Raw genomic sequence first — 25,716 nt, 5'->3', positions numbered from 1 at the left:
CCTTGTTGGGGGCTGAGTGGGTTCCCAGAGAGGCTAAGTCTGGGTGGGGAGGATTTGTGGTGGGTTGAGGGCAAGGGCTCCAGAGTGAATGGTGCTGGCTCGTCTGAGCCAGTTACTGAACCTCTCTGAGCCTGTGTCCTCTGTGTTGTGGGGATGTTAACAGCACTGAGCTCTTGGGGTTTTATGAGAACTTGGTGAGGTTTGCAGAAAGCTTTTACTAAGAGGCTAATAAGTCATAGCAGCTACTGCTGTTGAGGTTATTATCTTTATCCTGCCACTGTTGACTGGTGCAGTGGCCGAGACCCACTCCTGGCACCAGCACGACCAGCTTGGGAAGAGATCAGCTCCCTGCCCCCATAATGTTCCACGCCGCCCAGCCTGCCTCCAGTAGCTTTCTCTTTATGGTCGGTTCCGGCCAGGGCCTTAGCAGTGGAATGACCCCAGCCCCTCCCCTGCCTCTTGAGCCTTGGATGGACAGGTACGTGTCCTCACCCCACAGATAGAGTGGCCTCCAGTGGGGCCACCGCCTGGTCCACTGTGCCTCAGACCAGCTGCATGCCCTGCCCAGAGGGCCCCCAGGAGCGGGTGCAGGGCTGCCGGCTTTGGGAGCTGTTGGATCGGTGGGTACAAGCCTGACTTCAGATGTGGTCAGCAGTGGCCTGGCCAGCATGGAACAGGCAGGGTCCTGGGTGGGAAGAAGAGCACGCCGGAGGTGGGTCCTGGTACTTTAAGGGAGGGGGCTCAAGCTTGTGGGTGAGGCAGGTGGGCCGCAAGGCTGTGAGGGTGGCACCTTGTGACCCCCCGCCTCCCATGGCCTGGCATGAGGCCTGAGCTGCACCTGCCCTCCCGTCTCCTGCCCTTTCTGTGCTCTTCTTTGCCTCCCCAGCCTCTGACTTGGCTTCATCGCGACCGCTTGCTTTGATTGCATCCTAGTCTAACCCTGTTGTTTCTTTGGCTTTCTTTAGTTTGCTGGGCCTTTGTCTCCCTCTCTTCAAGAAAAAGACCTGGAGGGGGGACTTCCCTGGCAGTCCAGTGGTTAGGACTCTGCGCTCCCACTGCAGGGGGCTCAGGGTTTGGTCCCTGGTCGGGGTAAGATCCTGCATGCTGCTCAGCCCGGCCAAAAAAGAAAAAAAGAAAAAGACCTGGGGACAGGTTGGGGACCTTGGAGGTGGTGATGCATGCCTGCTCTGCCAGGAGAGGTGGTCACAAGTTGTGGCTCTAAAGTTAATCCCTTCTCTAAGGGGAATTAGAGGCTGAGGGAACTTTTTAGTAATTTTAATTTATTATTTAAACCCTGCTGAGTTCCAGTAAGGAGTTGAAGCAGATTATAGTGAAAGACACAAACAGTCTGGGATCATCGAAAGATCCAGAACTATGTACTGTATGGGGAAGGTAGGCATGCAGGTTTAACTTGAAGCTCCCTGACAGCCAGGGCAAAAAGGGTAACACGGTGGGTTTAGGATTGCAGTACCTATTTTTTGGTATTCCTAATGCTATGTATTGTTTCCTCTGTGCTTTGTTTTATTTTTACCAGTTGAGACTCTCTTGTTGAGATAGATTTTCTTTTTTTTTTTTAATTTTATTTATTTTTGGCTGTGTTGGGTCTTCATTGCTGCATGCGGGAGGTTGTCTCTAGTTGCGGCGAGCGGGGACTACTCTTCGTTGCGGTGCGCAGACTTCTCATTGCGGTGGCTTCTCTTGTTGCGAAGCACGGGTTCTAGGGCGCACAGGCTCAGTAGTTGTGGCACGCGGGCTCAGTAGTTGTGGCGCATGGGCTTGGTTGCCCCGTGGCATGTGGGATCTTTCCAGACCAGGGATTGAACCCATAACCCCAGCAGTGACAGGTGGATTCTTAACCACCGCGCCACCAGGGAAGTCCCTGAGGTAGATTTTCTATGTAGTGAAATTGAAAGATGTTAGGAATACAGTTGAATAAGTTTTGACTAATGTAGACCCCATGTAACCATCAATCAAATCAAGATAATGAACCTCTCCATCATCTCAGAAAATTCACAAGTACCCCCTTCACAGTCAAGTGTGCCCTACCCCCTGTAAGGTGGTCAACATTCTTTTTTTTTTTTAAAAGGAAAAGCTATGATTATCCTGTGATCTTTTTTTTTAAATTGATTTTTATTGGCGTATAGTTGATTTACAATGTTGTGTTAGTTTCTAAGGTGGCCAGCATTCTGATTTCTCTCATCATGGCATGGTTTTGCCTGTTCTTGAACTTGAACTTGAACTTGATGTCAGTGGAAGCATATAGTATATACTCTGGGGTCTGGCTTTTTTCATTCAGCAAAATGATTTTGAGATTTTCATCCACGTGGTGTGTATCAGTAGTTCACTTTTCGTTGCCTTGCTGAGTGTTCCACTTTTGACTGAATTTACGTACTTATCCATTCTCTTGCTGATGGATACCTGTCTCTAGTCTTTCTGTGCTGTGTATTTTTAATACTGGAACACACTAGCGTTAGTGGTGGTGTAATACCCTATTTCAGTATTTTATAAAACCTGATATCCAATCGTGTGTGCGTTGAGGCATGCCCAGAGAGTCGTCTGTGCCCCCAAATCCTGGATTCCCCAAAGCTACACGATTGTCAGAGTGGTGGGACCACATGCCTTCTTGTTCACAGCCCTCCACAGGTATCCAGGGTTTGAATTCCCTCTTCCCAGGTTGGCCATGAGGTGAAGCGTCTTAGGTTTTTGAGTCACCTGTGTTTTTCCCAGGCCTCTGTGCCCACCAGAGGTCCTAGTGGGGAGAGGCTTCTAGGAGAGGATGGAGCCTGTCTTGGGAGCTGACCCTATCCCTCCACCCTCCCTGGTCGGGACAGATTCCTGGTCTCCCCGCTTTGTCCCTGGCTGCCCGCCAAGATACCCCACCAGGCAGACACTCCTGGCTGCTCCCAGTTAACTCTGGATGCCCCCAGCCTGCAGGACACCCGCACCACTCAAGAAGCTAAGAGCAGGGAGCGGTTGCTTGAGAGCCACTCCCTGCTTCCCTAACACCTCTGTGCTCTGCTCTTCACACCGAGGGAATTGGCTGCCTGTGCTATTCTTACAAACCTTTACTGTTATTTTTTTCTGCATAATGAACCTTAGCAAAAGATTCACACATCTGCTCAAATGCTACCTCATCAGAGAGGAGCCCCCAGGCACCTTGTATAAAGTAGCTCCTGCCTCCAGTCTGCCCTCTGCTGTCTGCTTGGTTCTCCCACAGGCGCTCCCATGTTTATCTGTTTGTCCCCCTCACACGCCCTGGAGTGTAAGTTCCTTGAGGACACGACTTGTTTTCCTGGCAGCCTATCCCAGCAAGGAGTGGGTGCTATAGTATGTGTAGTGATAGGCCCAGCCACTCCCCACTCCCCCCGGCTGAGGGGAGACCCTGCCCAGCACCCAGTGTTGGCTGGTGGAGCTGGGGGCAACAGGGCTTCGCAGAACGATTTTTGCTGCAGAATCTCAGACGAGGTTGAGGTTTTGTTCCTCGTGTGGTTCGGGGCTAGGGAAGCTCAGGGCCCTTGAGCAGCAGCTGGGAGGACAGGGAGGGCTTACTGGAGTGCACTTGTGCATGAGCTGTGGGCCCAAGGGAGTGTGCTTGGCAGGGCAGGGGAGGTGCGTGAGTGTGCTGCTGACACCAGGGTGCCGCCATGCACTGCGCCTGCACGTGCCTGCAGTCTCGTGGCCTGGTGGTGGGCAGGGCTCCTGGCAGTGGTTACATTTAGCAGACGCACTAACCAAGGCTCTGAAAGATGCAGTGACCACTGAGGTCCCATGCCAGGTGGAATCTTTAATGGGCTCTACTCCTGTCCTTGTAGGCTACACCTGGGTGAGGATTGGGCCTGGGTCTCCTGGGGCACATGGAGCCTTTCTCTGTAGGTTGGAGCAGGCTCAGGTGGGAGGTCCCCAGTGCGGTTCGAGGAGGGGGAAAAAGCCACACTTCCTCGGTGGCTGCTGTAGCTGTGCTCTCTTTGTTTTCACGCCTTCCTGTACTCCCACCCCACTGACCCCAGAGCTCCCAGGGTCCCTCCTGTGACTCCACTGACCTCCTGACCCCAGCTGATGTCTGGCCAACACTGCTGCCCCTCTGGGGGTCTCTGTGGGTGTGGGCACCTGTGCTGCTATGGAAGCAGGCTCGGGGGGCAGCAGATGGCATGTGAAGTCGCCCCCTCTCCCTGCCCTGATATGCTGGAGCTGGCTGCCATGGGGAGAGGCAGGTGCAGACGGCTGGGACTGCTTCTTGACCACACCCCGGGCCCTGCCCACCCAGGCTGTCAGCCTGAGCTGGGCCTCCAGCGGCTAAGCTTTCTCTCTGAGGACAGGGTCTTGTCCCCAGCCCTTCCTTCCCCCACCCCCGTGTCCTCCCTCAGGCAGTGCTGAGGTGGCTGCCGCTGGGTGAGGACCCAGGGAGTGGTGTCCCAGTGCCATCAGGGAGGGCAGCCTTCTCATTATGCACATGACATGTGGGGCCTGGTTTTTGCTTCTCTGAGGCACATGGGGAGGGGGGTTCGAAGAGAAGGGAGGACTCAGGCCATGGGGGCAGCACCCTGGGCTGGGGCAAAGAGCCCCTGGGAAGTGCCCCAGCCTTGTGAACCGAGCTGCTCGCTCACTGAAGCAGGCACCTCCCCGCAGGTGCCTCTGCTGCTCTTTCATTTCCAGGTTAGAAAAGCAATTAAAAGAATCGGGAGACTGTTGCTCCTTCCAGTTCCCCGTTCTTGAAAGAGCCAGAGCTGGAGGGGAGGGAGCTGCGGGAATGTGGGGGGCAGTGGATTTGCTGGGATCCAGGCCCATCTACCCGCCTCCGCCACCCCTAGGCTCTGTCCCCACACCTTCGGTCCTGGTTGTGCCCTTGTACCCTGGTCTCTGGGGACTGGCCTGGGACGATGCTAAACGGACTCGAAGGCTGGGGACTAGAGCCCACCCCCCCACAGTCCGAGTCACCACTGCAGTGACAAACAGACTGCCCCATGGTTACTCCGCCCTTGGAGAGCAGGGGAGGACGGGAGAGCTCTTTATGGCTCTGACGCCCGCCCTAAGCGTGCAGACTCTGCTCTGTCTGAGATCACCTGGGGTGCTGTTCTGTGGGCACACCCCTGGGTAGCCAGGTACGGTTACATTTTTAGTTTGTAGTTTTGTCACTTCCTGGAGGTGTGACCTGGGCAAGGCACTGCCCCTCTCTGAGCCTCTGGGTGGTGGTAGTTATGTCCTGGTCCCCAGGAGGGCAGTGAGGGCTGGCTGACACTGGGTGTGTGGGGTGTCCGGCCTGTGTGACAGTGGTTCTCGATGCAGCGGGCTGGCCTCTTCTCCAGGCCATCCACAGGGGTTCCTCCACCCTTGCCCAGGCAGGGCTGGCTCCGGCTTGCAGGCTGGCTTGGAGCTTGCCAGTGTGCGTGGCCAGCCCAGGGGCAAGGCGTCAACACCCATAGCCCTACAGATACATCATTTCTTCCTGTCCCTGGGCTGGCAGCACTCACCTCCGGCCTCAGGAAATCCTTTCCTGCTGCTGCTCCCAGAGCCGGCCATCAGCTGACCCATCCAGCCACCCTCTGTGCTGCTGGGAAAACCAAGGCTTTAGGAGGGGAAGGGGGCTGTCTGAGTCACACTGTGCAAGCCATTTTAGCCCCCTCTTTTCACTGCTCGTCAGCATTTTCTTGCATGATTTTAGTCTCTGAAAGTGGCCGTCTTCATAGCTGCACAATCTTGCATTGGGAGGCTCTGGTTGCCCAGCCAGTCCCCTGTAGCTGGGCATGTAGGTTATGCCCCCCCTTTGTTTGCTGTTATAAATGCTGCCACAGACATTGTTGGGGCTAAAGCAAGAATAGTTCTTTGTGTTGTGGGTCTGACCTAGAGAATAAGACCCCAAAAGCCCAGAGAGCAGGAGCCGGGTCTCCCCACTTAGGGTCTAGGATCAGCAGCAGCCCTCACCCCAGTGGACACTTTAATGGACAGATGAGAGCCAACGTCCCTGTGTGAGTCTTAACCACTGGACCAGCAGGGAAGTCCCTGGGCCCCAGTTCTGAACTCAGTTGTGTTTGAGGGTGGTGCTTGGGTCTCAGATGCCTGTCCTTTGGGGTCTCTGAGTGCGGCAGGGTCCTTGGCTTTCCTGAGTGTCCCTGCCCCTTGATTCCCTTTCTGCCCTGTCCTGAAGTTGCCTGCCACAGGGGAGTCAGGGTGGACTGCACTCTAGCATCCCCACTGTCCCTTCTGTGGCCACCAGTTCTTTCCCTTCTGTGGCTGAAGTCTGTGGGATGGGGCAAGGGGCAGTAAACTGGGTCTCAACCTCTTCCTCTGGAAGACGGGGCTAATCGTGAAGGCTGTTTTGCAGGATCACTGCGGGCATGAAATGAGCACGTGGTCATAGAGACCTTGGCCCAGGGCCAGCCTGTATGCTGTCCTGGGGGCTGTGTCACTTGGCAGTCGGCCCGGGAGGGTCTGCTCCCCCATACACCCCAGCCAGAGCCTGCCCAGTGGGTGCCCCTCCCCCACTCCCCCATGGCAGGCCTGGGAGGGGGCATTCCTCTCCCCCTCCAGCTGCTCCCCTTGCAGCACAGTGGGGCACAGATCCTGGGGCCTTGATTCCAAAGCGGAAATGCCATTCTGGGAGGCACACTCTTGGGTGGGGGGGGGCGGGGAGTTTAAGTGGAAAAGCAGCAAATTTTTGAAATGCCTGGGCCAGAGCTGGGTTCTCCTCCCCCGCCTGCCCGCCCACAGGAGCAACCCCGCCCCCAGCGCTGCTTTAATCCAGCCCCAGAGAGGGAGGGTCTCCGGTCCTCCTCCTCCCAGGCAGCCTCCTCCTGTCTCCCAAGGCCAGCTAGGACAGAGTAAGGCCAGCCCTTTTGCGTCCCTGCCCATTCCTGCAGAGACCTCCTGCCGTCTGGCTGTGAAGCCTGGTCCCCACCCCACTCCCCACCGGAGTGGAGACCCGGGGAAAACCTAGGGACTTCCTCCAGCTCCCAGCATGGACAGATGTTCACACACAGCCCAGCTGGTTCTGATCTGATTCCTTGGAACCTGGGATGCCAGCCAGGCTGAGGACAGGGGCAGGGGCAGGGTTTCGGAGGGGCTGAGCCCGCAGTTTCCTTTCTGACTTTGGGGCACAGCTTTGGGAACAAGCAGGAGAGGATACTCTAGGTAGCGTTCCCCTGAGAGCTGGCTCTTCTGTGGGAGAACTGGGCTGTTTTGAAGGTTACAGGAGGTCCCGTCTTGAGGAGGGCAGAGGGTAGCAGCTAGTTGTCCCATTCCTTCTTGAGGACTCTGGGTCACACTGAGTCCAAATCCCATTGCTCCTTACCCACACCCTATGCTGGGAGTTCTGTCCAGTGGTTCCCCGAGAAACTTTGGGGGAAATGCAGATGTCCAGATTCCCCCCACACCCGGGATTTCTGGAGGAGGGGACCTGTGGGAGGGGTTTTTTAGGAGGGGATTCCTAAAAAACAGGAATCTGTTTTTTGACAAGCTCTCCAGGGGACCTTTAACCAGCCAGACTTGGGGTTCCCTAGCCCAGCTCCTTCCTTTTACAGATGGGAGAGGGCCTGGCCAAGGTAGCACACCTGGTGAGAGGCTGAGTCGGCCATCCCTGGGTGTCAGGTGGAGGGGCACCTGTGAGTGCACCGTGGGCTTGTATGCATTTTATAGGCCGTGCCCGAGGGTTCTCTGCAGGGTGTGCCCCCATGCTTCCCTGGAATTTCGAGCTGCCTGATGGTGTCCACACACTCAGCAAATGGGACAGTCTAGTTCTGGAGAGGTCCCATCCTAGATCTCTCTGCAGACCCCTGTGCAAACCTGGACTGTGCTCAGGGACTCTGGCTGCCTACGTGGGGTGACAGTCACCAACTTGCCCCCCTAGGGAGGGGGAGCTCAGGAGAACCAAGGCACCCTCCACTCAGTTTCCCTGTCGTGCTTCTTCCCTCCCCCTCATTCTCATCAGCATCCCTCCTACCCCCTGTTGCTGAAACAGGAGTCGTTGGGGCACAGGCGTTAGCCCTGGACAGGGCTGACTGAGGGAGGGATTGGGGTAGGGGCACATCTCCTAGAGCAGCACCGAGACAGTGGGGGACACTTCGAGGAGACTGAATTCAATTCCGAGGAGAAGGTGGGAGATGGCAAGCTTCTTGTCCCTGGGTGCACTGGAACCTCCCGCGCACGGCTGGTAGAACATGATGCGCTCCGGTTCTACTCTCCCTAGATTACAGGGACAGCCGCAGTCCCCAGCTTCCTTGCTGTGTCTTCATAACCTGGGGCTCTTACACCGAAGGCCTGACCAGAGTCGGTGCGGTGGTCGTATTATTAGTTTTCTGCCAGCTGGGACATGCCCTTCTAGATGCAGATCTGAGTCGGACTGCCGGATGGACACGCGTGAAATGCCCCAGGTTGGTGGGCGGGGAAGGCAGACTTGAGGCTGGTGCCTCCGGGGCTGCAACGGCCACGGGGGAGGAGGGCAATCCCGGCAGTCTTCCCAGAAGAAGAAGGCTTAGGCCTTTGAGGAGGGGCGCGTTCTCGCCCACGGTGGAGGGCAGGGATGGGCGTGCGGAGAAAAGGCGATATCCCGCGTGTCCGGCAGGCGCCTGGAGCCTAGCGCGGGTGCAAGGGTGCGGGTGGGGGTGGACGGTCCCACTGGGCGGCGCGTGCCCGCGCGCTCCCGCAGCCAGCCGCGCCCCCGAGCCGGAGGCTCATTTGCATGGGGAGCCCGAGCGGCCAATGGGCGCGCGCGACCGGGCATGCCGGGAGCCGGGCTGGGCCCGCCGGCCTTGGCGGCGGTGGCGGGCGGGGCGAGATGGGACCGGCTCTGTACGGCGACGGCGGCGGCGGCAGCGGCAGTGGCCTGCGAGGTGGCTGAGGCGGCCGGACCAGGACCCGGGAGGCTTCGGGGCTCTCGGGAATCCGAGAGCGCGCGGCGCGGGCAGTTCGCTGTGCGCCCTGCGGGGAGCCGGGGCCCCAGGCCGACCCGACACGATGAACTACCTGGTGAGTGCGATCAGCGCAGCCAGTGCGGCCCGGAGTCCACTCGCGGTGGCCGGGGCGGCGTCCGCGCGCCAGGGAGTGTCGGGCGAGGTCCGCGTACCGGCTTGGAGGCGACCCAGCTCTGCCCGCGCCCGGGGCGGTCCCAGGCGGGAAAGAGTTAAGTGAGTGGCATTTCCTGCCGGACCTGCGGGTCCTGGGAACTACGGGCCGCTGGAGCCTCCGCGGGGGCGTGACCGGGCCGGGGTCCGAGGTCCTGGAAAACCCCCTTTCTGCCCTGGCCGGGGCTCCCGGAGGCCAGGACTGCGGAGGATCCCAGAGCCTGCGCACCCCGGGGGCGGCTGGAAGGACCGGACTCGGGGGCCGCCGGCCGGTAGGAGAGTTCCTGGATCCGGGAAAGTTGCTGGCCGGAGGCCCGCTCTCCCTCTGCCGGCCGCTGCCTGCTGGGTGACCTTGGGCCTGTGAGCTCTGTCTCCGAGCCTCACTTTCCATCGCTACGAGGAGCGGTCCGAGGTCCTTTGGACCGTGAACTTCCAGGAAGCAGGGTGGCGATCCGTGTGTTTTGGAGTGAGGGCTGCCCATGCCCCCAGGTTAGGGGTTGAGGGGTGGGTGAGCAAGCGCGGGTGTCCACGGAGAAGTTAATAATTAACCCCCGGCCCGCCCGCGCTGGATTCCGGGACCCAGGGCGGGAGATTCTCGGTTATTACCTACCGTGGTTGCAAAAACGGTTGTAGGAGCCGGGTCTTGGCAGGGGAGTCCAGGGCCGCGCCGCGATCCCGTGGTCCTAGCCTCCGCGGGTAGAGCGTGGGAGCTGGGGAGGGGCGGGGCCGCTGCCCGGGTGGCCGCAGCCCCGGCGCCCAGCCCCTCATTGCTGCTGCAGAGCCCAGAGCGGTGTTGAAAGATTCGGAGAAGCTGAGATTTGCTGAGGGCCGGGCGTGGTCAGGGAGTGTGAGGGGGTTAGAGTCTGGGGAGATGTTGGGGTCTCCCATCCCTCGGTAGGAGCAGTGGCTCCCTAACTGGTCTTGAGAACAGGGAGTTTATTTCCTTGGCACTCTTAGCATGAGGAAGAGTTATTTCCTTGGCACTCTTAGCATGAGGAAGAGTCTAAGCTGGGAGGTACTCTCTGGGTTTGCTGTGCAGATTTCAGCCAGGCAGGGAGATGTTCCTCATCCCCCTGGGCTGGGGGACACGCCTCCCGCCCATGACTCTTTCCTTTCCAGGGTGGAGAGCTGATGGTGGGAGTGGAGGGATGGCAGGGCTAACAGGCTTAGAAAAGCAGGAGAAGGGCCCAGGTGCAGGTGGAGACTGGCAGGAAGGGAGGTCTGGGAGGACCTGCCGGCAAGCTCTCCTGGCACTAGCACCCACTACCCGCTTGCCGTGGGCAAGGAAGGAGTCCTGTAGGTGCCGGGTGGAGGCAGGGCAGGGCAGCCCCAGCTTCTGCCAAGGCAGTCACCCTCAGCTCCCGGTGATTTTAAAAGAGGGTGACTTTTACGCTTGTGCTGAACAGAGACGTTAGCGTTGTGGGCTGGCATCATCTCCCCAGGCTTGGGCAAGGGATTGAAGTAAGGGCAGTGCCACTAGGGAATCCTTCCTAATCAGGAAGGGCCCCTAAGACACCTGCTCTCCCCGCGAGTCATATAGATGGTACCAATGGGGAGACTGAGGCACAGAGAGGGGCAGTTACTTGTCCTCACAGAACCGTATCCAGAACATAGTCTCCTGGTATGGCCCCATGCTCTAGCCACGTGCTCCCCCTGCCCTGGGATTGAGGGTGCTCTGGCCCTTGGGGTGCTGCCATGCTCTACTGGGGCTGCCAACTTGGTGGGGTCTCTCTGGCTCCAGAACTGTTCCTTAGTAGCCCCCTCCTGGCCTCCATTATTCTTTTAGGAGATCCCACCACCCTTTGTCTCTCAGGCCTGGAGAACTCCCTCCACCATGCCCCAGGAGCCCACAGCCAGTTGGGGCAGCCAGAACCAGCCAGCAGGTGGAAGGGGGAGGAGCAGTGTTAGAGTCATGCTTGGAGGGCAGGCTGTAGGGTAGGGCGGGGACAGGGTCATTCTCCAGCAGAGACACTGGCCAAATTCCTCCTCCTCTGGATCCTTAAGGCCCACAAATAAGGGGCTACAGAGTGGCCTCCCTCCAGGGGGCAGGCTGGGCCCTCTAGCACTGGGGAGAGGCCCTGGCTCTCTCTCTGTCTCGTTGTGCTAACTTCCTCCCACCTCTGAGTGAGGAGTGGGGCAGAGTACCAGCCTGCCGTGGAAGGAGCTCAGAGGGTGGAGGGGCAGGGCCCCGTCTCAGTCCCCTGTTTCCATTGCGTATCCTGAAGTCAGGGGCTTGGTACTTTTTTTGAGCTGGAGAACCCTGCTTTTTGTGCCAGTGTGTCCTCCTCCATCCCTGCAGAAGCAGACGTTGCTGCTCTAAGGGCTGCTGAAAGCTGTCATTTAGGGCTGGAGAGGGGCAGAGCTGAGGAGGCTTTAGATGTCCAGGTGGGGAAACTAAGGCTTCGTAAGGAGTGAAGTCCCTGCTGTCCCACCCGGGCTTCTGCCTCTGCCCCTCCAGTGGCATATCTGGGGCTGGCCACGGTGGGTTACCAGGGCCTGGTACTGTCCCTGAAGTGAAGGTCAACCTCATGCTGGGCCCTCTGCTGAGAGACCAAATCCCAAGACTGAACAAGCCGGTCTACTCAAACATGTCTGGGGTCTGTCAGCCTGGGTCGGTTCCCTGGGCTGGGTGGCAGTGATGAGGGTTCTAAGGGGTTGAGGACCACTCCCAAGCTGTCAGAAGTTGGGGTGGGCTGGAGGGTGGAGGGCTCCGCTCTCGTGTCACCCGCATGGGCTCCTTGGTGCCCTGGCCCCAGGCCCACCTGTTCCCACCGTCCGAGGTGTGTTGGGGGCTGCAGATGCCATGTTCTGCAGTAGGAGGGCCCTCCCCATGCCACCTCTCTTCCTCTGCCCAGCCTCGCAGGGACAGTGTCTGGGATGCCCTGGCAGGAGTGGGGCCAGGGGCCTGCTTCGGCCCAAGAGCTGGGCACAAAGACATCTGCTCTTGCCACTGTAGCAAGGCCAGTTCAGGGCTCCTGATTGTCTGAGGGGGCTGCTGGTGGTGGCCACCCACAGGTGGGTTTTTAGTCTTTTGTTCTGTAGACCTGTCCTCTGGGTGCTGTCAGGCATGGGGCTGAGGACCCCCACACGGCCCCTGCTCTGTCCTCTGAGCCTCAGGCACTGCCAAAGCAGGCAGGGAAGGAGCCATGCTCCCCTTGTCCCGTTGGAGTGGCTCTGGAATGGGAGGCTCATCCACGCTTGTCACGCTGAGCACTGAGGACTTGAACCCAGACCCTGGTCACTCAGTTGTCCTGGAAGAATTAAGGGGAGGGTGATGCCAAGGCCTGCTGTTGCGGAGTTCCACAGGATGAGGGTGTGGGGCCTCCTGGGAAGGGAAGAGGCGCTGCCCTCCCAGCCCCATCGCAGCCGGGAGGCGGAGCAGAGGATTGTCAGGACCCTGGCCAGTGGGCCTGTAGCCGCTGCCCCTCCGGCGGGGTTCCCAGGGCACAAGTGAGCAGCGGTTGTGGGTGTAGACCGCCACTTGGGCACACGTCCGTCAGGCCTGTATCCAGTGGCCACGGGGGCTCCTTGGGACAAGCAACCAGAATACCCCAGAAATAAACTTGGCCCAGGTTTGAGATGGTTCTTTGTATGAAGAGAACTAGAGTTTCCCTAGTGACTGCTGTGTGTGGGGCTCTGTGCCTGGGGCTGGGGTGTATGTCAGGGTGGGGGACAGGGAGGGATGGAAAAGCCCTGTGAAATTTCCACTCCTGGCTTCCATGGACCTAAGCAGTACCCCGGGAGCCACCCAGCTCTGCACTTTGTCATACAGCAGATCTGCCTCTGCCACTTCCTGACCATGACCCTGGCGAGTCAAGTGTCTGTTGTGCACCTCAGTCTCTCCATCCGTAGGTGGAGGCAATCACAGTGTCTCACAGGGTTGAAAGAGATAATTGAGGTACATAGAAGAGCCCTGTCTCTCACTGCCGGCGTTATCGTCATCATTGTGAACTGTCAGTCTCCCCACCACCAGGTAGCACCGTCCCGCAGAGTCGGGGTTTGGGGATACCCAGAGCACATCCAGGGCTCTCTGGGGCAGCAGACCGAGGGAGAACCCGTCAGATGGCCGCTGACACGTGCCCGTTGGCGGCCAAGGCCCAGCTGCTCCGTGTCTGAGGGCCTGGGTGAGTCTGGCGCACACAATGAGGGCCATTCTCAGACCCGGCAGGGCCGTGGGGCAGCCCTCTCAGCTCCCGTGTGCAACAACCAGGGTGTTGTTCTGGGCGGGCCTGGCTGGCAGGCCACTGCCTGGGGGGTGTTGGCGTTGGGCAGGGGGCTCTCCTCTGTCCCCTCCCTCTGGGGTGAGTGAGCCCAAAGGGCCTTTCCTGGCTTTCTCAGGCGTGGCCGCGCGGCTCCCAGGGAGGGCAGGGCACCACCTTCCGCAAGGGGGGCTTTTGCCTGAACCCGCCCATCCAGCAGCCCCACGCTCAGCCCTGCTCTGGGCCAGGCCTGGCATGCATGTGCAGCGGAGGGACGTTCCCTGCTCAAGCAGACAGGCCCCTCCCATTCTGGGCACCCGGGTTGGGGGCACGAAGTGGGCAGTAACAAGAGCTGTTGATCAGCACTTCGAGGTGGGGACAGTGAGGTGTGGGTGCCCGGGGAGGGATGTGGGAGCTTTCTTGGCGGGGTGGGGGGGTGACACCCAAGTCACGTCCTGAAGGAGGAGTAGGACACAGCGAGAGGTTTCCTAGGGTCGCGGGTGAGGCGGCTAGAGACTCGGGCGAGTCAGCAGCAGTCTCCGTGGTGCCTTGGAGCCAGGTGGCTGGCAGAGTTGGCCTGGACTGCGATGGTGCCCTGGTGGTGTGCCCCTCCCAGAGGTCACAGCTGTGTCCTCTTGTGAGCTTGGGGGAAGCACTTGATGGGCCCAACAGTGAGGAAGGCTGGAAAGCCAGGTTCTAGGTAGACTGACCCCGCTCTTCCAAGCTGGGACAAGACACTGGGTCCTGGGGAGCATGTCCAGAGCAGGAATGCTCAGGTGGTGTGGGTTTTGCCTTATTCTGCCATGGGATGCCACCATTTGGACGACATGGACTGAGCTCTCCCTGCAGCATCCCAAGGCACCCTGCAGTGTGACCGGCCCAGCCTGCCTGCCGGTCCAGGGCCACAGTCCTGTCTCCCCTCCAGCCTTTCCCTATTTCAGTGTCTTGGCTCATGCCTGCGCTCTGCCCACATGCCCTTCCCTGGCTGGTTTCATGGTCGCCTAGTTTTCGGTCTTCATGAGTCATCTGAAGTGTCCTCCTTGGGGGAGGCCACCTCTGACTGTCCTATGTGTAGTGGCCCTGTTGCACATGCCACATCTCCCCCTGCCCTGGCAAATCGTTTTGTGTCTGCCTGCCCTGCTGGGATGCAAGCCCCGTGCAGACAAGGGCCTGGTCGACCTAGGCTTGCACCGTCTTGCAGGGCCTGGCCCAGCACCTGGCAGAGGGCAGATGCCAGGTGAATCTTTTATTAAACAAAAGAACTTCCCTATGAAACCAGGATTGTCACCTTAACACAAGGGATCTGGGTGCTCAGAGAGGCTAAGGGACTTGCCCAAGGTCCCCAGCAGTGGGAGGGAGAGCCAGGCCCAGGTCTGGTCTTAGCTGCTGCTCAGCACTGGAGGGAGAAGTGTGTCAGGAGCAGCTGGAGAGGCTTAGGGGCCCAAAGGGGCGGGTGCTTGGCCAGCTGGAGCGCTGCGGCGCCAGCAGTGCCCAGGACTGCGGAGCGCCTGCCTTGGGGGCTCGGCGGGGGGAGGGGGGCACCAGCTGACGCAGGCAGAGGAGCTCCTGGTGCCAGGCGCCTGGTGCCACGTGCCCACCCTGAGAGGTGCTTCCCAGCCTGGCTCCGGCCTCCCCGGACTATACAGTTGCAGTTGGAATTGGCCTTGACTGCTCATCGAGCTTATACCCAGGAGGTGAGAGCTGGCCACCCTGGGCACGAGAGGCCCTGGTAGCTCCCTGGGCAGCTCTCCTGGGTCCAGGGGACCCTCCCTCCACCCCCTTCCCCCTCCCGCTGGACCTTGCCCTTGGCAGAGCTCTCCAGCCTCCCTGAGAGCCCAGCCCTGCCCAGCAGGGCCTGGCCGAAGCCCCTCTGCCAGCCTTCCCTGGGCTGCCCTCCTCTAAGAGGTGAGGGGCCTCTGAAGGGCATTCCCCTCTGTCTGCACCCTGCCCCCTTTGACTGGGCTGGAGGGGAATTTTCCTGTGACTCACTCTGCTGGCACTTCCTGTGGTCACCAGGGCAGGGGCTGAGGGGACCCAGAGGGGTGGCTCTGTGTTCTGGGGTCATTGGGGGAGGGTGGGTTGGGTGTCCCGCCCCCCTGACGGGGTGTGATTCCCTGAGCAGGCTGCAGACCATATTTGGGAAACTTGCTTTTCCTGCAGGCAGCCTGGGGATGGGACCCATGAGTCCAGTGGGCAGCAGGGCAGCCCCCGCCCCATCTGTTCCTTCTGGGGCTTTGGCCTCTGACCTGCTTCGGCCTTGTCCGTCCCATCCTGCCTTGGAGCCTAGGAGGTAGTCCACTGTTTTCTTTTTCAGGGTGTATATTTTTTCAACCCCCAAACCAAGAAATGCTCATTAAATACAAATTGAAAATTTCTGAGAAGCAGGAAGAAAAAGCATCCCCCATTGTCTCAAACATTACCCTCTCCCCAGTTGTTAAGTTCAAGTGACATTTTATTGAGGACTCATTTATGCCTCAGTGCAGTGATAACCGTCCTGACTGTGGTGTGGACAGTGTTGGCGCCGCCAGTAGTTCTGAGGGCCCTTGCCCTGGCGCTCACCTTGGTGCAGGGTGAATTCGCTTGCTCTGCTCTCTGTGCGCTGCCTGCCTGGGCTGGCTTCTCCCCTGGGCCTTGTCCCTCCTGGCTCCCAGCTTTCTGGCCTCTGGGTCCTTCTGAGCTGCCCTGGAGGAGTGGGCTTCCCGCCATTGCGCCCCCGAGTCTGAGCGTGCAGTCCTGGGCCTGGAGCACGCACTGCCTGCCCCGGCTTCCCCCGTGGGCTGCCGTCCCCCTTGATGGTGTTCCGTCCTCTTCCCTAATCCTCACTGTGATGGGCAGGGGAGACGGAGCTCAGAGGGGCTCCTTCCGGCTCCTGATGCTAGTGTGGAGGTGGGCCCTCCTAGACTTGGGTGAGGCCTCACCCCGACTTCTCTCTGCCCCAAGTTGGAATCCAGGGGATGAGACCCAGGCCCACGTGGGGAAGGGTGGTCCGAACCCAGGTCCCATTTCCGAGTCAGATCTAGACCAGGCTCTGCATCTTCAGTCCCCAGGAGACTCAGAGGAGGGCAACCAGAGCTGAGGCCGGGCTGGTGGGGCCGGTGCCCAGCTGGCCTGGCACTGTCCTCTCCACAGGCCTGGCCTTCCCACCCAGGCACCTGCTTTGCTCCTGCCCTCTGCTGGACTGACCTTGGCCCTCTGGCTGGGGCCCCCCTGTGCTATCTCTGGGCCCAGCCTGAGCCCTCACCCGCGCAAGCAGCAGAGGCCAAGGACTGAAAATGTGGGGCCTGTCCACCCGGTTCTCTGTCCCCGGTGAGGTTCTGGGCCTGCCGGCACAGTGCCTGCCAATGCTGGGGTCCTCCTGTCTGTCCCCACAGCCTCGCCAAGGCCTGCACAGGCTGCTGGGCTACTGGGCCTCTGCACGGAGCGTGTGTCCCGGCTCCAGGAGGGTTTGCCGACTCATGGAACCCATAGCAGCGGTTCTGGGGTGCCTGTGAGAATTAACAGGAGAATTACAGGAGTAAAGAGCGGGGCTGGGCGTGGGGTGCTGTCCTTCTGTGGCCGTCCTCAGTCTGTATGGGACTGCTTCCTTGTTTTGCTTTATTCTCCCCATTTATTCCTGATGCCTGTCTCATTCCCGTTCCTCTTCCAGAAGCACCCATGCAAATGTAATGTGTCTGGAATCTGCCCTTGGACAAGTGTCTGTGAAAAATACATAGAGTTCTTTTGTAGGTATTCGTAACATTTACGTAAAGCGTTCTGGGCTGTAGATCTCCTGTTTGTTCCTCTGACTCGGGAGGGTGTGGCTGGTGTTCCTCACCAGACACCTGGGCACCTGCTGGAGCACAGAGCAGAGTCGCAGGTCTGTCCCGCTTTGCTGGCTGGATCCCTGAACGTCCTTTGTGGCCATCTTGGCCATTCTGGTCTCCCCTTCAGAAAACTCTTCATATTTTATTGGTTTTCTGTTGGTGTTCTTGTTTTTTCCTCGCTTGTTTGTAGGAGAACCTCCAGATTCTAGATCAGTGACTCTTGTCATTTGGTGGCCTGTCACCCTGTCAGCTTTCTGTTGTTCCCCCACCCAACTGAAACCATTCACTTTGATGAGATTGAATCCATCTCTTTGTTTCTGTTGTTGTTACCTTATGTTTTGTGCTTTTTGTGGTCTTTTTTTCTAGGGTTTTGTTTATAATTTTTTTCCACCTCAAGGTCACAGAGATATTCTCCCACAATTCTTTTCTTTTATCAGCTCTAAGGTTATAACTTTCACATGTAGGTGTTTGATTGCCCTTTGTTTATAACATGAGGCAAAGTGTCCAAATTGACTTTTCTTCCTATGGTGAGTGAGTTTTCCTGGTAGCATCTCGGTTACAGTCCTGCCCCCATCATCGCCGCGTGGTTCCCAGCCGCTGCTGCCTGTCCTGCTTAGGGATTGGAGTTGTGGCCTGTCCTCACGGCAGGAAGGAAGTGCCTCTTGGCATTTCATTTTCAGAATTGACCTGCTTATTTGTGGACCTCTATTCCTCTGCTTAATTCTAGAAGGATTTTTTTCCTTTGGTTGAATTCCTCCAAAAAAAAAAAAAAAAAAGAAGTTCGGCTGGCATTTTTATTGCAGTTGTAACTTATTAAGTAAGCTTGGCCCAGTTGTTACATTTTCTCCTCTGGAGTCTTTGCTTCATTAACTCCTGGATAACTTGTAGTTTCTGTTATCTGGTGGTGTCTTTTCTGTGCGGTTCCCTCCTCAGCACGGTTGATGCTTCTCGTCTGTTGGAGTCTGTGCGGTTCCCTCCTCAGCACGGTTGATGCTTCTCGTCTGTTGGAGTCTGTATGTAGATGGCATATGGCCTGCAGGTGCTGACTGTTCTGTCCCTGTGTGTCCCCTCCCCACTCTCTGGTCTTTTCCTCCTGGCTGACTGCACTGGCGGGGCAGCAGGGAGTTGAGTTGAAGCTGGGAGGGTGTGCATCCTGTTTTCTCCCCAGGACGTGGTGGCCATTATTGTCATTATCGCTGCCTGCCCCAGCGTTAGGTCCAGCTTATAGCGTGACTCCGGGAGTATTTTTTAGAGTATCTTGAGTACCATCCTGGAGTGCAGGTGATGGCTGTGGTCAAGAGGATTTTGAGACGCTATCCAGGCTCATTTGAAAAACTGCCGGGATCAGCTGGGCCTTTTTGCCAGGGGCAGCGGGGGCAGAGGCGCGGGGATCTCGCCAAACCCTACTTAGTTCCTTTCTCGGTGCCAAGGCCAGGTGCCTCCCCAGTCCTGGAGGGGGTGGGAGCTGGGCGGGATGCTGAGCCCCCAGCGCACGTCCTCCTGCCCTCACGCCCACCCTTGTCCTCTTCCCCCAGAACGTGCTGGCCAAAGCCCTCTACGACAATGTGGCCGAGTCCCCAGATGAGCTCTCCTTCCGCAAGGGCGACATCATGACGGTGCTGGAGCGGGACACGCAGGGCCTAGATGGCTGGTGGCTCTGCTCGCTGCACGGGCGCCAAGGCATCGTGCCCGGGAACCGCCTCAAGATCCTGGTGGGCATGCATGACAAGAAGCCCGTGGGGCCCGGCCCCGGCCCACCCGCCAGCTCGGCCCTGCCTCAGCCCAGCCTCCACCCCCCGGCAGCCCAGTACACACCCATGCTGCCTGCCACGTACCAGCCCCAGCCGGACAGTGTCTACCTGGTGCCTACCCCCAGCAAGACTCAGCAAGGCCTCTACCAAGCCCCTGGGCCCAGCCCCCAGTTCCAGTCTCCCCCGGCCAAGCAGACAGCCACATTCTCCAAGCAGATGCCCCATCACCCGTTTCCCAGCCCAGCGCCAGACCTTTACCAGGTGCCCCCGGGGCCTGGCAGCCCTGCCCAGGACATCTACCAGGTGCCGCCTTCCGCTGGGATAGGACACGACATCTACCAGGTCCCCCCATCCATGGATGCACGGAGCTGGGAGGGGACGAAGCCACCAGCCAAGGTAAGGCCTCCCTGGGTGGCCAGGCAGCCCTCCTGGTGGGTTTTGGCTGGGCCCAATTTTTGGATGCAGCAGGGCCCAGCCAGGCACCCTTGCTTGGGACCTCCGGGACTCCAGCAGCGGCTCCGCGTTTGGTCTGGGGTCGAGGTGGGAGGTGAGTGTCTGGGGAATGTGTTTATATGTCTGCTGACGTGGGTGTGAGCAGCCCGAGAGGAGACACCGAGCTGGCCGTGGACCGTGAGGTGGCCTTTAGCTGACAAGCCCCAGTGGAAGGGTGTCGGCAGCAGAGGACACAGCCTGTCAAAGACTGTTGTGGCAGGTGGGGCCTGACCACGGAGGCCTGAGCAGCAGCTGGGAACGGACCCCCAGGGGCCTGGAACCTTCGTGAGGGCGGAGGGTGTTGGGTAGGAGTGACCTGCCCAACCACGTCCTGGTGAAGCCATTCTGCCCAGAGGGGAGGGTGCAGGGAGCCCAGGAAAGGGGAGCTGGGAGGCACTTGAAGTGGAGAAATGGAGTATGGAGCACAGGGCCGCAGTTGGGCCAGAGTGGCTGGAAACCCAGAAGATTGGACTGGATGACAGAGTCATTTCTCTCTCACGTAGCACGGTTGGGGGTGAGCGGTGTGGCGCTGGTGGCACCTCCGAGACTGTCGGAGCCTGTGGTTCCTCCTGGAGCGCCGGTGGTGGAGGGCGGGTCCTCCGTCTTCTTGCTCTGCCGCCTCGTCACGGGGCTCGCGGGCCAGAACAGTGGCCGTGTGAGTTCCAGCCGGCAGAGAAGGGAGGAAGGGACAAAGGGACGAGGCCAGCCAACGCGTGCCCAGGGGCTCCCACGGCCCCCCTGTGGGTGCAGCTCATCTAGATCCACATGCACCCAACCCTCTCCTCTCCTGGGCCGTGTTTGTGGGTTGTGGGCGCCTGCAGGGTGCCCTGCTCGTGACTCCTAAACCGCGGGGAGGACACTGCCTGCAGGATTGTAGGGTCACCGTGAGAGGGGCTCTTGTTCAAGTCCCTTGTGGGCTGTTACCAGTGGGAGGCTGGGCGGGGGGCGGGGCAAGGCTCTGAGCCCAGCACCTCGGCTCCACACAGACCTGCGTATGTGTCCTCACACCCAGGGTTGTCTGCCTAGGAAGGAGGCAGGACTGGAGAGTGCCATGTCTAGTGTAGAGCAGCCGGTGTCTGAGGACACTCACCGCGTGGTGCTGAGCCTCTCCTCAGAGCCGGCCCAAGGCTCAGATGCCAGCTGGGCAGCGGTTCAGCACGCAGTGTTGCCCTGCCCCGCCACAGGCAGAGCTTGGAGCGGGAGACCTGGACACAGGTCATTGGCTGGCTCAGGGTGGGGCTCCATGGACACTGGCCACCAGGGGACTCTGGGTCACTGGCTCCACTTCCCTACCTGCTCCTTCAACCGCCTGGCCAGAGACAGGCCAGTGGCAGAAGTGAGCCATGCTGGACTGGGATAGCCCAGACTGGGCAGCTCTCAAGATGGCTTTGGGGGAGGAGGAGTGACTGGTGGTTAGCCTTGGGACAGGCCATAGGCCATCCTTCTGCACCCATGCCCACACACAGCTCACATTGTGCACACTCCCCAGGGAGGCATGCCCTTCCCCTTTCCATCCTCTCCTTTCCTGAGTCCAGGCAAGCTTGCTTTGGTGCAGCTCCAAGGCCAGGACAGGCCCTGGAAGCCCTGTGGCCCAGGAAGCAGCAGTGAGGCCTTTACTCCGGGCTGTGGATTTGAGCCCACGTTTTGGTCATTGGTACTGTTTCCCTCCCATACGAGGGGCTTTGCTCTCAGACTGCTTCTGAGCTCACCTGGCTGGTGCGTGCTCTGCACATGCCCACTGGTGGGGTTGCCCAGGCCCTGTGTCCCTGAGGACCCAGACTGGGCTGATGGCCCCAGGAGGAAAGCTCTGTGTGCTGGGACCTGGTTGCCCTCCCCTGAGAAGCCTCATGGCTCCTGGCCTGGGCAGCCTCCATCGCGGCTGCTTTCACGTTATGATCCATGGAAGTGTGCTTGCTTGTCACGGGAATGTGTAATGTATGAGGAGGCCTGGAGGTGAGCTTCCCCAGTCAAGACGGGATCGCTGGGGGATTTCAGCATGTTTTGTCTAGCGTGTTCCCTATTCATCTTTCACAGATTTGTACACATACTTTTGCATTTTGAGGTTGTAAATCCAACGTCAGATATCAGAAGCATTTTGGGTCCCTGAGCGTGATCATGACGATCACCACTGGTTTTGCTGGGTCGCCCCTTCTGCTGCGGGCAGGCTCCAGGCGGTTTCTAACGGCAGTAAGGCCGTAAATGTCTTGGAGCATGCATGTGTGCCCACCTTTCAGGCTGTGCTTTCAGAAGCCTGGGCAACTGAGGCCCCTGGTTCCAGGGCTGGAGGTCGGCTCTGCTGAGGGGAAACCCTGCCAAGACCGTGGGGTGGGTGGGTGTGGCCTTGGGTCCAGGAAAGCAGAGGGCGAGTGACAAGGCTGGTGGCCAGGAGGGGTCAGCCTCCTGGAGCCTGGAGCAGGGTGGCCCGCGTGGCTGCTGGGGGGAGGTCAGGGCCACACCGGGTGTCAGCACCCTTTGGGGCTGGGCCACGCTTTTAGGGAGCTGAGGGCAGAAGCACGTGGGGCCCCCGGAGGAGGAGGTGTTTTGTGAGGTCACTCTTGGGGGAGCTCTGGGTCAGGGCTGCAGCTGTGCCTGAGGGAACAGCTGTGGCACTGGGTCAGGCTGGGGGAGACACAGCTCAGATCAGCCTTGTTCCTTCTGCAGGACAGGAGCTTGGGAGGGAGGGGACCCACATCAGGCGTGTGCCTCCATCCCCCAGGTCCCCCAGCGGTGCTCCGTTTTCCAGAGCAGGAACCCGAGGCTCTCAGAGGGGGGGCGGGGGAGGCAGTGACAGAGCAAGCCGGCCTGGGTCACGAGGGGAGATGCCCATTTCTCAGAAGGGCGACAGGCAGCCAGGCGGCCCGGAGGTGGTCAGGGGCCCAGGCAGAAGGCAGCAGGCGGCCTGCCCTGTCCCTGGGGTCTTGGGAGCCTTCAGTCTCCCTTCTCACTCCTGCAGGCTCCCTGATGAGCCTGCCCTGCCTGGGTCTGTGTGTCCGGGTGTGCGTCTGGCAGTGGGCATTGTGCGCGTTTTCTCTGCCTCTGCGTGTCTGCCTTCTGCGCCCTTGAGATGTGTGTGTGAGAGAGCTTGTGGGTCTTGGGCTGGGCTCTGTGTCTCCTCCCAGACTCTGGCTTTGTCCCCCAGCCCCAGGGGGCTCCAGGTTCTGCTAATGGGGCCCCAGGTGTGGAGCAGGGTGGCCTGTGATTAGTGGGCTCAGCGGCTCTCTGGAGAGTTGGTTTCCCTAACAAGCTTTTCCCCTGCTGGTGGCTGCCTGCCTTTTTTTCTAACAGAAAACATTTGTTGGCCAGTATGGCTGCTTACTGTCACTGACTCAGCCGCGTGAGTGGCCAGCTGCCCGCGGCCCAGGCCTGGGGTCCGGCCCCAGCGCCCCTCCGCCTGTGCCCCGCCCTCTCTCACCAGCGTCGGGGCGTGGAGAGGGTGGCACACACCCCTCGTCCTGGGCTGGGTCCCCACCTGCCTTCCGAGGCCAGCAGGGCCTGGAGACACCTCAGGCCTCGCCTCAAGGCCCCGCCAACCTGCCACGTCCCGCCAGCCCCCGCCAGCCCCTGCCCCCCCCCCCCCCCCCCCCGCTGTTGGCAGGTTCCAGGGTCTAAAAATAGCTCTGGAGGAGACTCAAGTCTGGGGCTTGAGGAGAGAAATGAGTCTGGGAAGGGCTGCCAGCACCACTCCCAGACACGCCGGGGGTGGGGTGCAGTGGACCTGGAACACCCCCTGGCGGCGCTCACCCCAGCAGCTGACAGGGAGCCAGCTCTGCCGGCCTGCCTGGGAGGCCACCAGGGGCTGCATCAGCAGGAGGCTCTGCCGAGCCCTGGGCTGATCAGAAAGTGATGGTGCCTGCACTTCAGCGGGGTCGTTGCTGCTCCTGGGGTGCCCGGTGCGTGCACACAGCCTGTGCCCTCCAGGGCCCATGGGCCTGCGGAGCTGGCTGTTGGTGTCCTGGGGGCTGCGCAAGGCACGGGATGCAGGGTTCTGGGGGCATGAGCCCCAGGGCAGTCCCTGCCTCCGCCTTGCTGTCCCCAGGGATGTGTGTGGGGGAGCGCCTGAGTCACCACTGTCCCAGACCTCCCATTTGATTAGGGAACAAAAGGCCTTTTTGTCAGAGAAGAGCTGAGCCAGGAGCCTTGTGGAGGAGGTGTACCCTGAGCTGGGTTAGAAGATCCTGCCAGCCCCTCCTACAGGGCTGACCCCTCCCACAGGGCCGGGTGCCCACAGGGAAGGAAGCTGCCCACCCAACACTGCCTGCGAGCGGTCTCGCCCTGCACCTCGGGACAGGGGAGGGGCACCGGGGAGGGAAGGGGCTGGCCTCCTCTCCGGGCCAACATCCCCCCACGAAGGCCTTATCCTGTTAGGTGAGGGGTGGTCCCCGTGGCCCCGAGGGTGTGGTGCGGTGGGGAATACAGGTCTTGGTTCTGGTCTTGGTCAGTCCCTCACACCCACACACAACCTGCCAAAACAGCTTCCCTCCTTCCATTTGCGGGAGGGCTGGCCCTGAGGGGCTGGGGGCTCTTGGTGGCCCCGTTCTCGGGAATCTCCCCAAGAGTGCTGGGGGGACGAGGAGGGCAGGGCTTGGAGCCCCCAGGCCCTGACTGTCAGGATCTCCTGCAGGCCACCTCCTCTGGGTCCAGCCCGAGGAGGGCACAGCCCGCCACTGCCACCTCCATCTGTCCTGGAGCCTGAAGGTGGCTGCTGGGTCATATGGTAGGGACAACCCCTTGCTGGGCAGGCCTCTCGCAGGGGGGTGCAGCTGGAGGTGCCATCCAGCAGGGGCACCTCAGTCAAGGGTGGCCCCTTCTCCATCAGCCCACATGTTCTCTCCTCTGGAACCTTCTGGGTCACTCAGCTGTAGAGACCACTTCTGTTTCCTGCCAGAACCAGACGGCTCTAAGCAAATAGTGGGGGTCCTTGTATTCCCCACGTGCTGCATTTCATTGAAGAGAGAGAGGGCAGGGAATACGAAGGGATGCGGACACCCTTGCCTCTGAGCCCACCCTTGGGGAGCCCCCTTACGTATGTCCTGCTCACCTCACGGGGCGGTGGAATCTCTCCAGGGCCGGTGGTGACGGTTGGCTGTCTGCCCCCAGGTGGCGGTGTCCACCCGCGTGGGGCAAGGCTATGTGTTCGAGGCCCCCCAGCCCGAGCAGGACGAGTACGACATCCCACGCCACCTGCTGGCCCCGGGGCCCCAGGACATCTACGACGTGCCCCCTGTTCGGGGGCTGCTTCCCAGCCAGTACGGCCAGGAGGTAGGTGTCGGAGCCGGTGGGTACGGGGAGGGGGGAGCCTCAGCCTGGCCCTGCATGGAGAGCTGGGCTTTCTTGGCCCCAGCCTGGGTGGTCCTGGGGTAGAGCTGCGGGTTTCTGCTCTTTCTGTCCCCTCAGATGGCCCTGGCACTTGTATTACTGCACCTTTTCTGCCCTCAGGTATATGACACACCCCCCATGGCTGTCAAGGGTCCCAATGGCCGGGACCCATCGCTGGACGTGTATGATGTGCCCCCCAGTGTGGAGAAGGGCCTGCCGCTGTCCAGCCATCATGCGGTAAGCATTTAGGGGATGCTGGGCCCTCACAGGTTGAGGCCCGATCTGTGCATGGGGTTCTGGGTGTGAGTGTGTGTGCGTGCCCTGGGGTGGGGACTCAGGTCTGCAGAGCCGGGGGCATCGAGAGACCTGCCTCCAAACCCCAGCTCTGCCCCTCACTCGCTCTGTGACGGAGGTGGAAACTGAGCCCCTCTGAGTCTCAGCTTCCTCGTCTCTAAAAGGGTCCCTTGTAAGGCCTTCTTCAGAAGGTTCTTGAGAGGATCACACAGGATATCAGCAAGGCGACCACAGGACTTATCATCCAAACCAGGATACTTCTGAGAGTGAAAGGAGAATGACAAGATAGTTATGAGGGGGCATCAGGCACAAACCAGGACTGTCCTGGGCGAACCAGGGTGTCGTCACCCTGAATACAGCCTGCACATAGCTCAGCCAGGTACCTGCCACAGAGTAGAGAATACGCACGTGGTGGTGATGGTGATGCTGGTGGTCACGTGGGTGGTGATGGTGGTGACGGTGGTGCTGATGGTGGCGGCAGTAGTGGTATGATAGCTGACCTCTCACTGAGCGTTTGCAGGTACGCAGTGAATTAGCTCATGTAATCCTCACAACAAACCTGTGAGGGAGTTTTCCCATCTTATAGGTGAGCAGACAGGCACAGAGAGGTGGAGTCACTTGCCTTAGGTCTCACAGGTGGTAAGCATTGGAGCCAGGATTTCGTACCCTGGTCTGGCCCCAGAGTCGGGCTCTCAACCGTAACCTGCATGAATAAGAATCATGACAAATGTGCACACTGGGCTGTGTCTGTGTGCGTCTGGGTCCTGCCCGTAGGCTCCCGGGTGGGCAGATGGGCTGGCAGCCTTGA

General features: G+C 59.8%; 1 protein-coding gene across 4 annotated transcripts in view; it reads left to right on the top strand.

Annotated features, from left to right (window-relative positions):
* Positions 1 to 25,716, top strand: part of BCAR1 (BCAR1 scaffold protein, Cas family member) — a 35,689-nt gene that overhangs the window by 3,963 nt on the left and 6,010 nt on the right. For 2 of the 4 annotated variants that reach the window (XM_022583175.3, XM_022583174.3), the window contains exons 1-4: positions 8,753 to 8,958; positions 18,591 to 19,202; positions 24,396 to 24,557; positions 24,735 to 24,851. In XM_022583175.3, coding sequence (XP_022438883.1) covers positions 8,947 to 8,958; positions 18,591 to 19,202; positions 24,396 to 24,557; positions 24,735 to 24,851 — 903 coding nt within the window. In that variant the 5' untranslated portion in view covers positions 8,753 to 8,946. The other 2 variants (XM_089903316.1, XM_022583177.3) reach the window with 2 other exon arrangements.

Source organism: Delphinapterus leucas, chromosome 20 (genome assembly GCF_059928025.1).
Source record: "Delphinapterus leucas isolate spDelLeu-1000000601 "Yukka" chromosome 20, BTC_Dleu_Yukka2, whole genome shotgun sequence".
Taxonomy (NCBI): Eukaryota; Metazoa; Chordata; class Mammalia; order Artiodactyla; family Monodontidae; genus Delphinapterus; species Delphinapterus leucas.
This window is presented reverse-complemented; position numbering and strand designations above follow the sequence as displayed.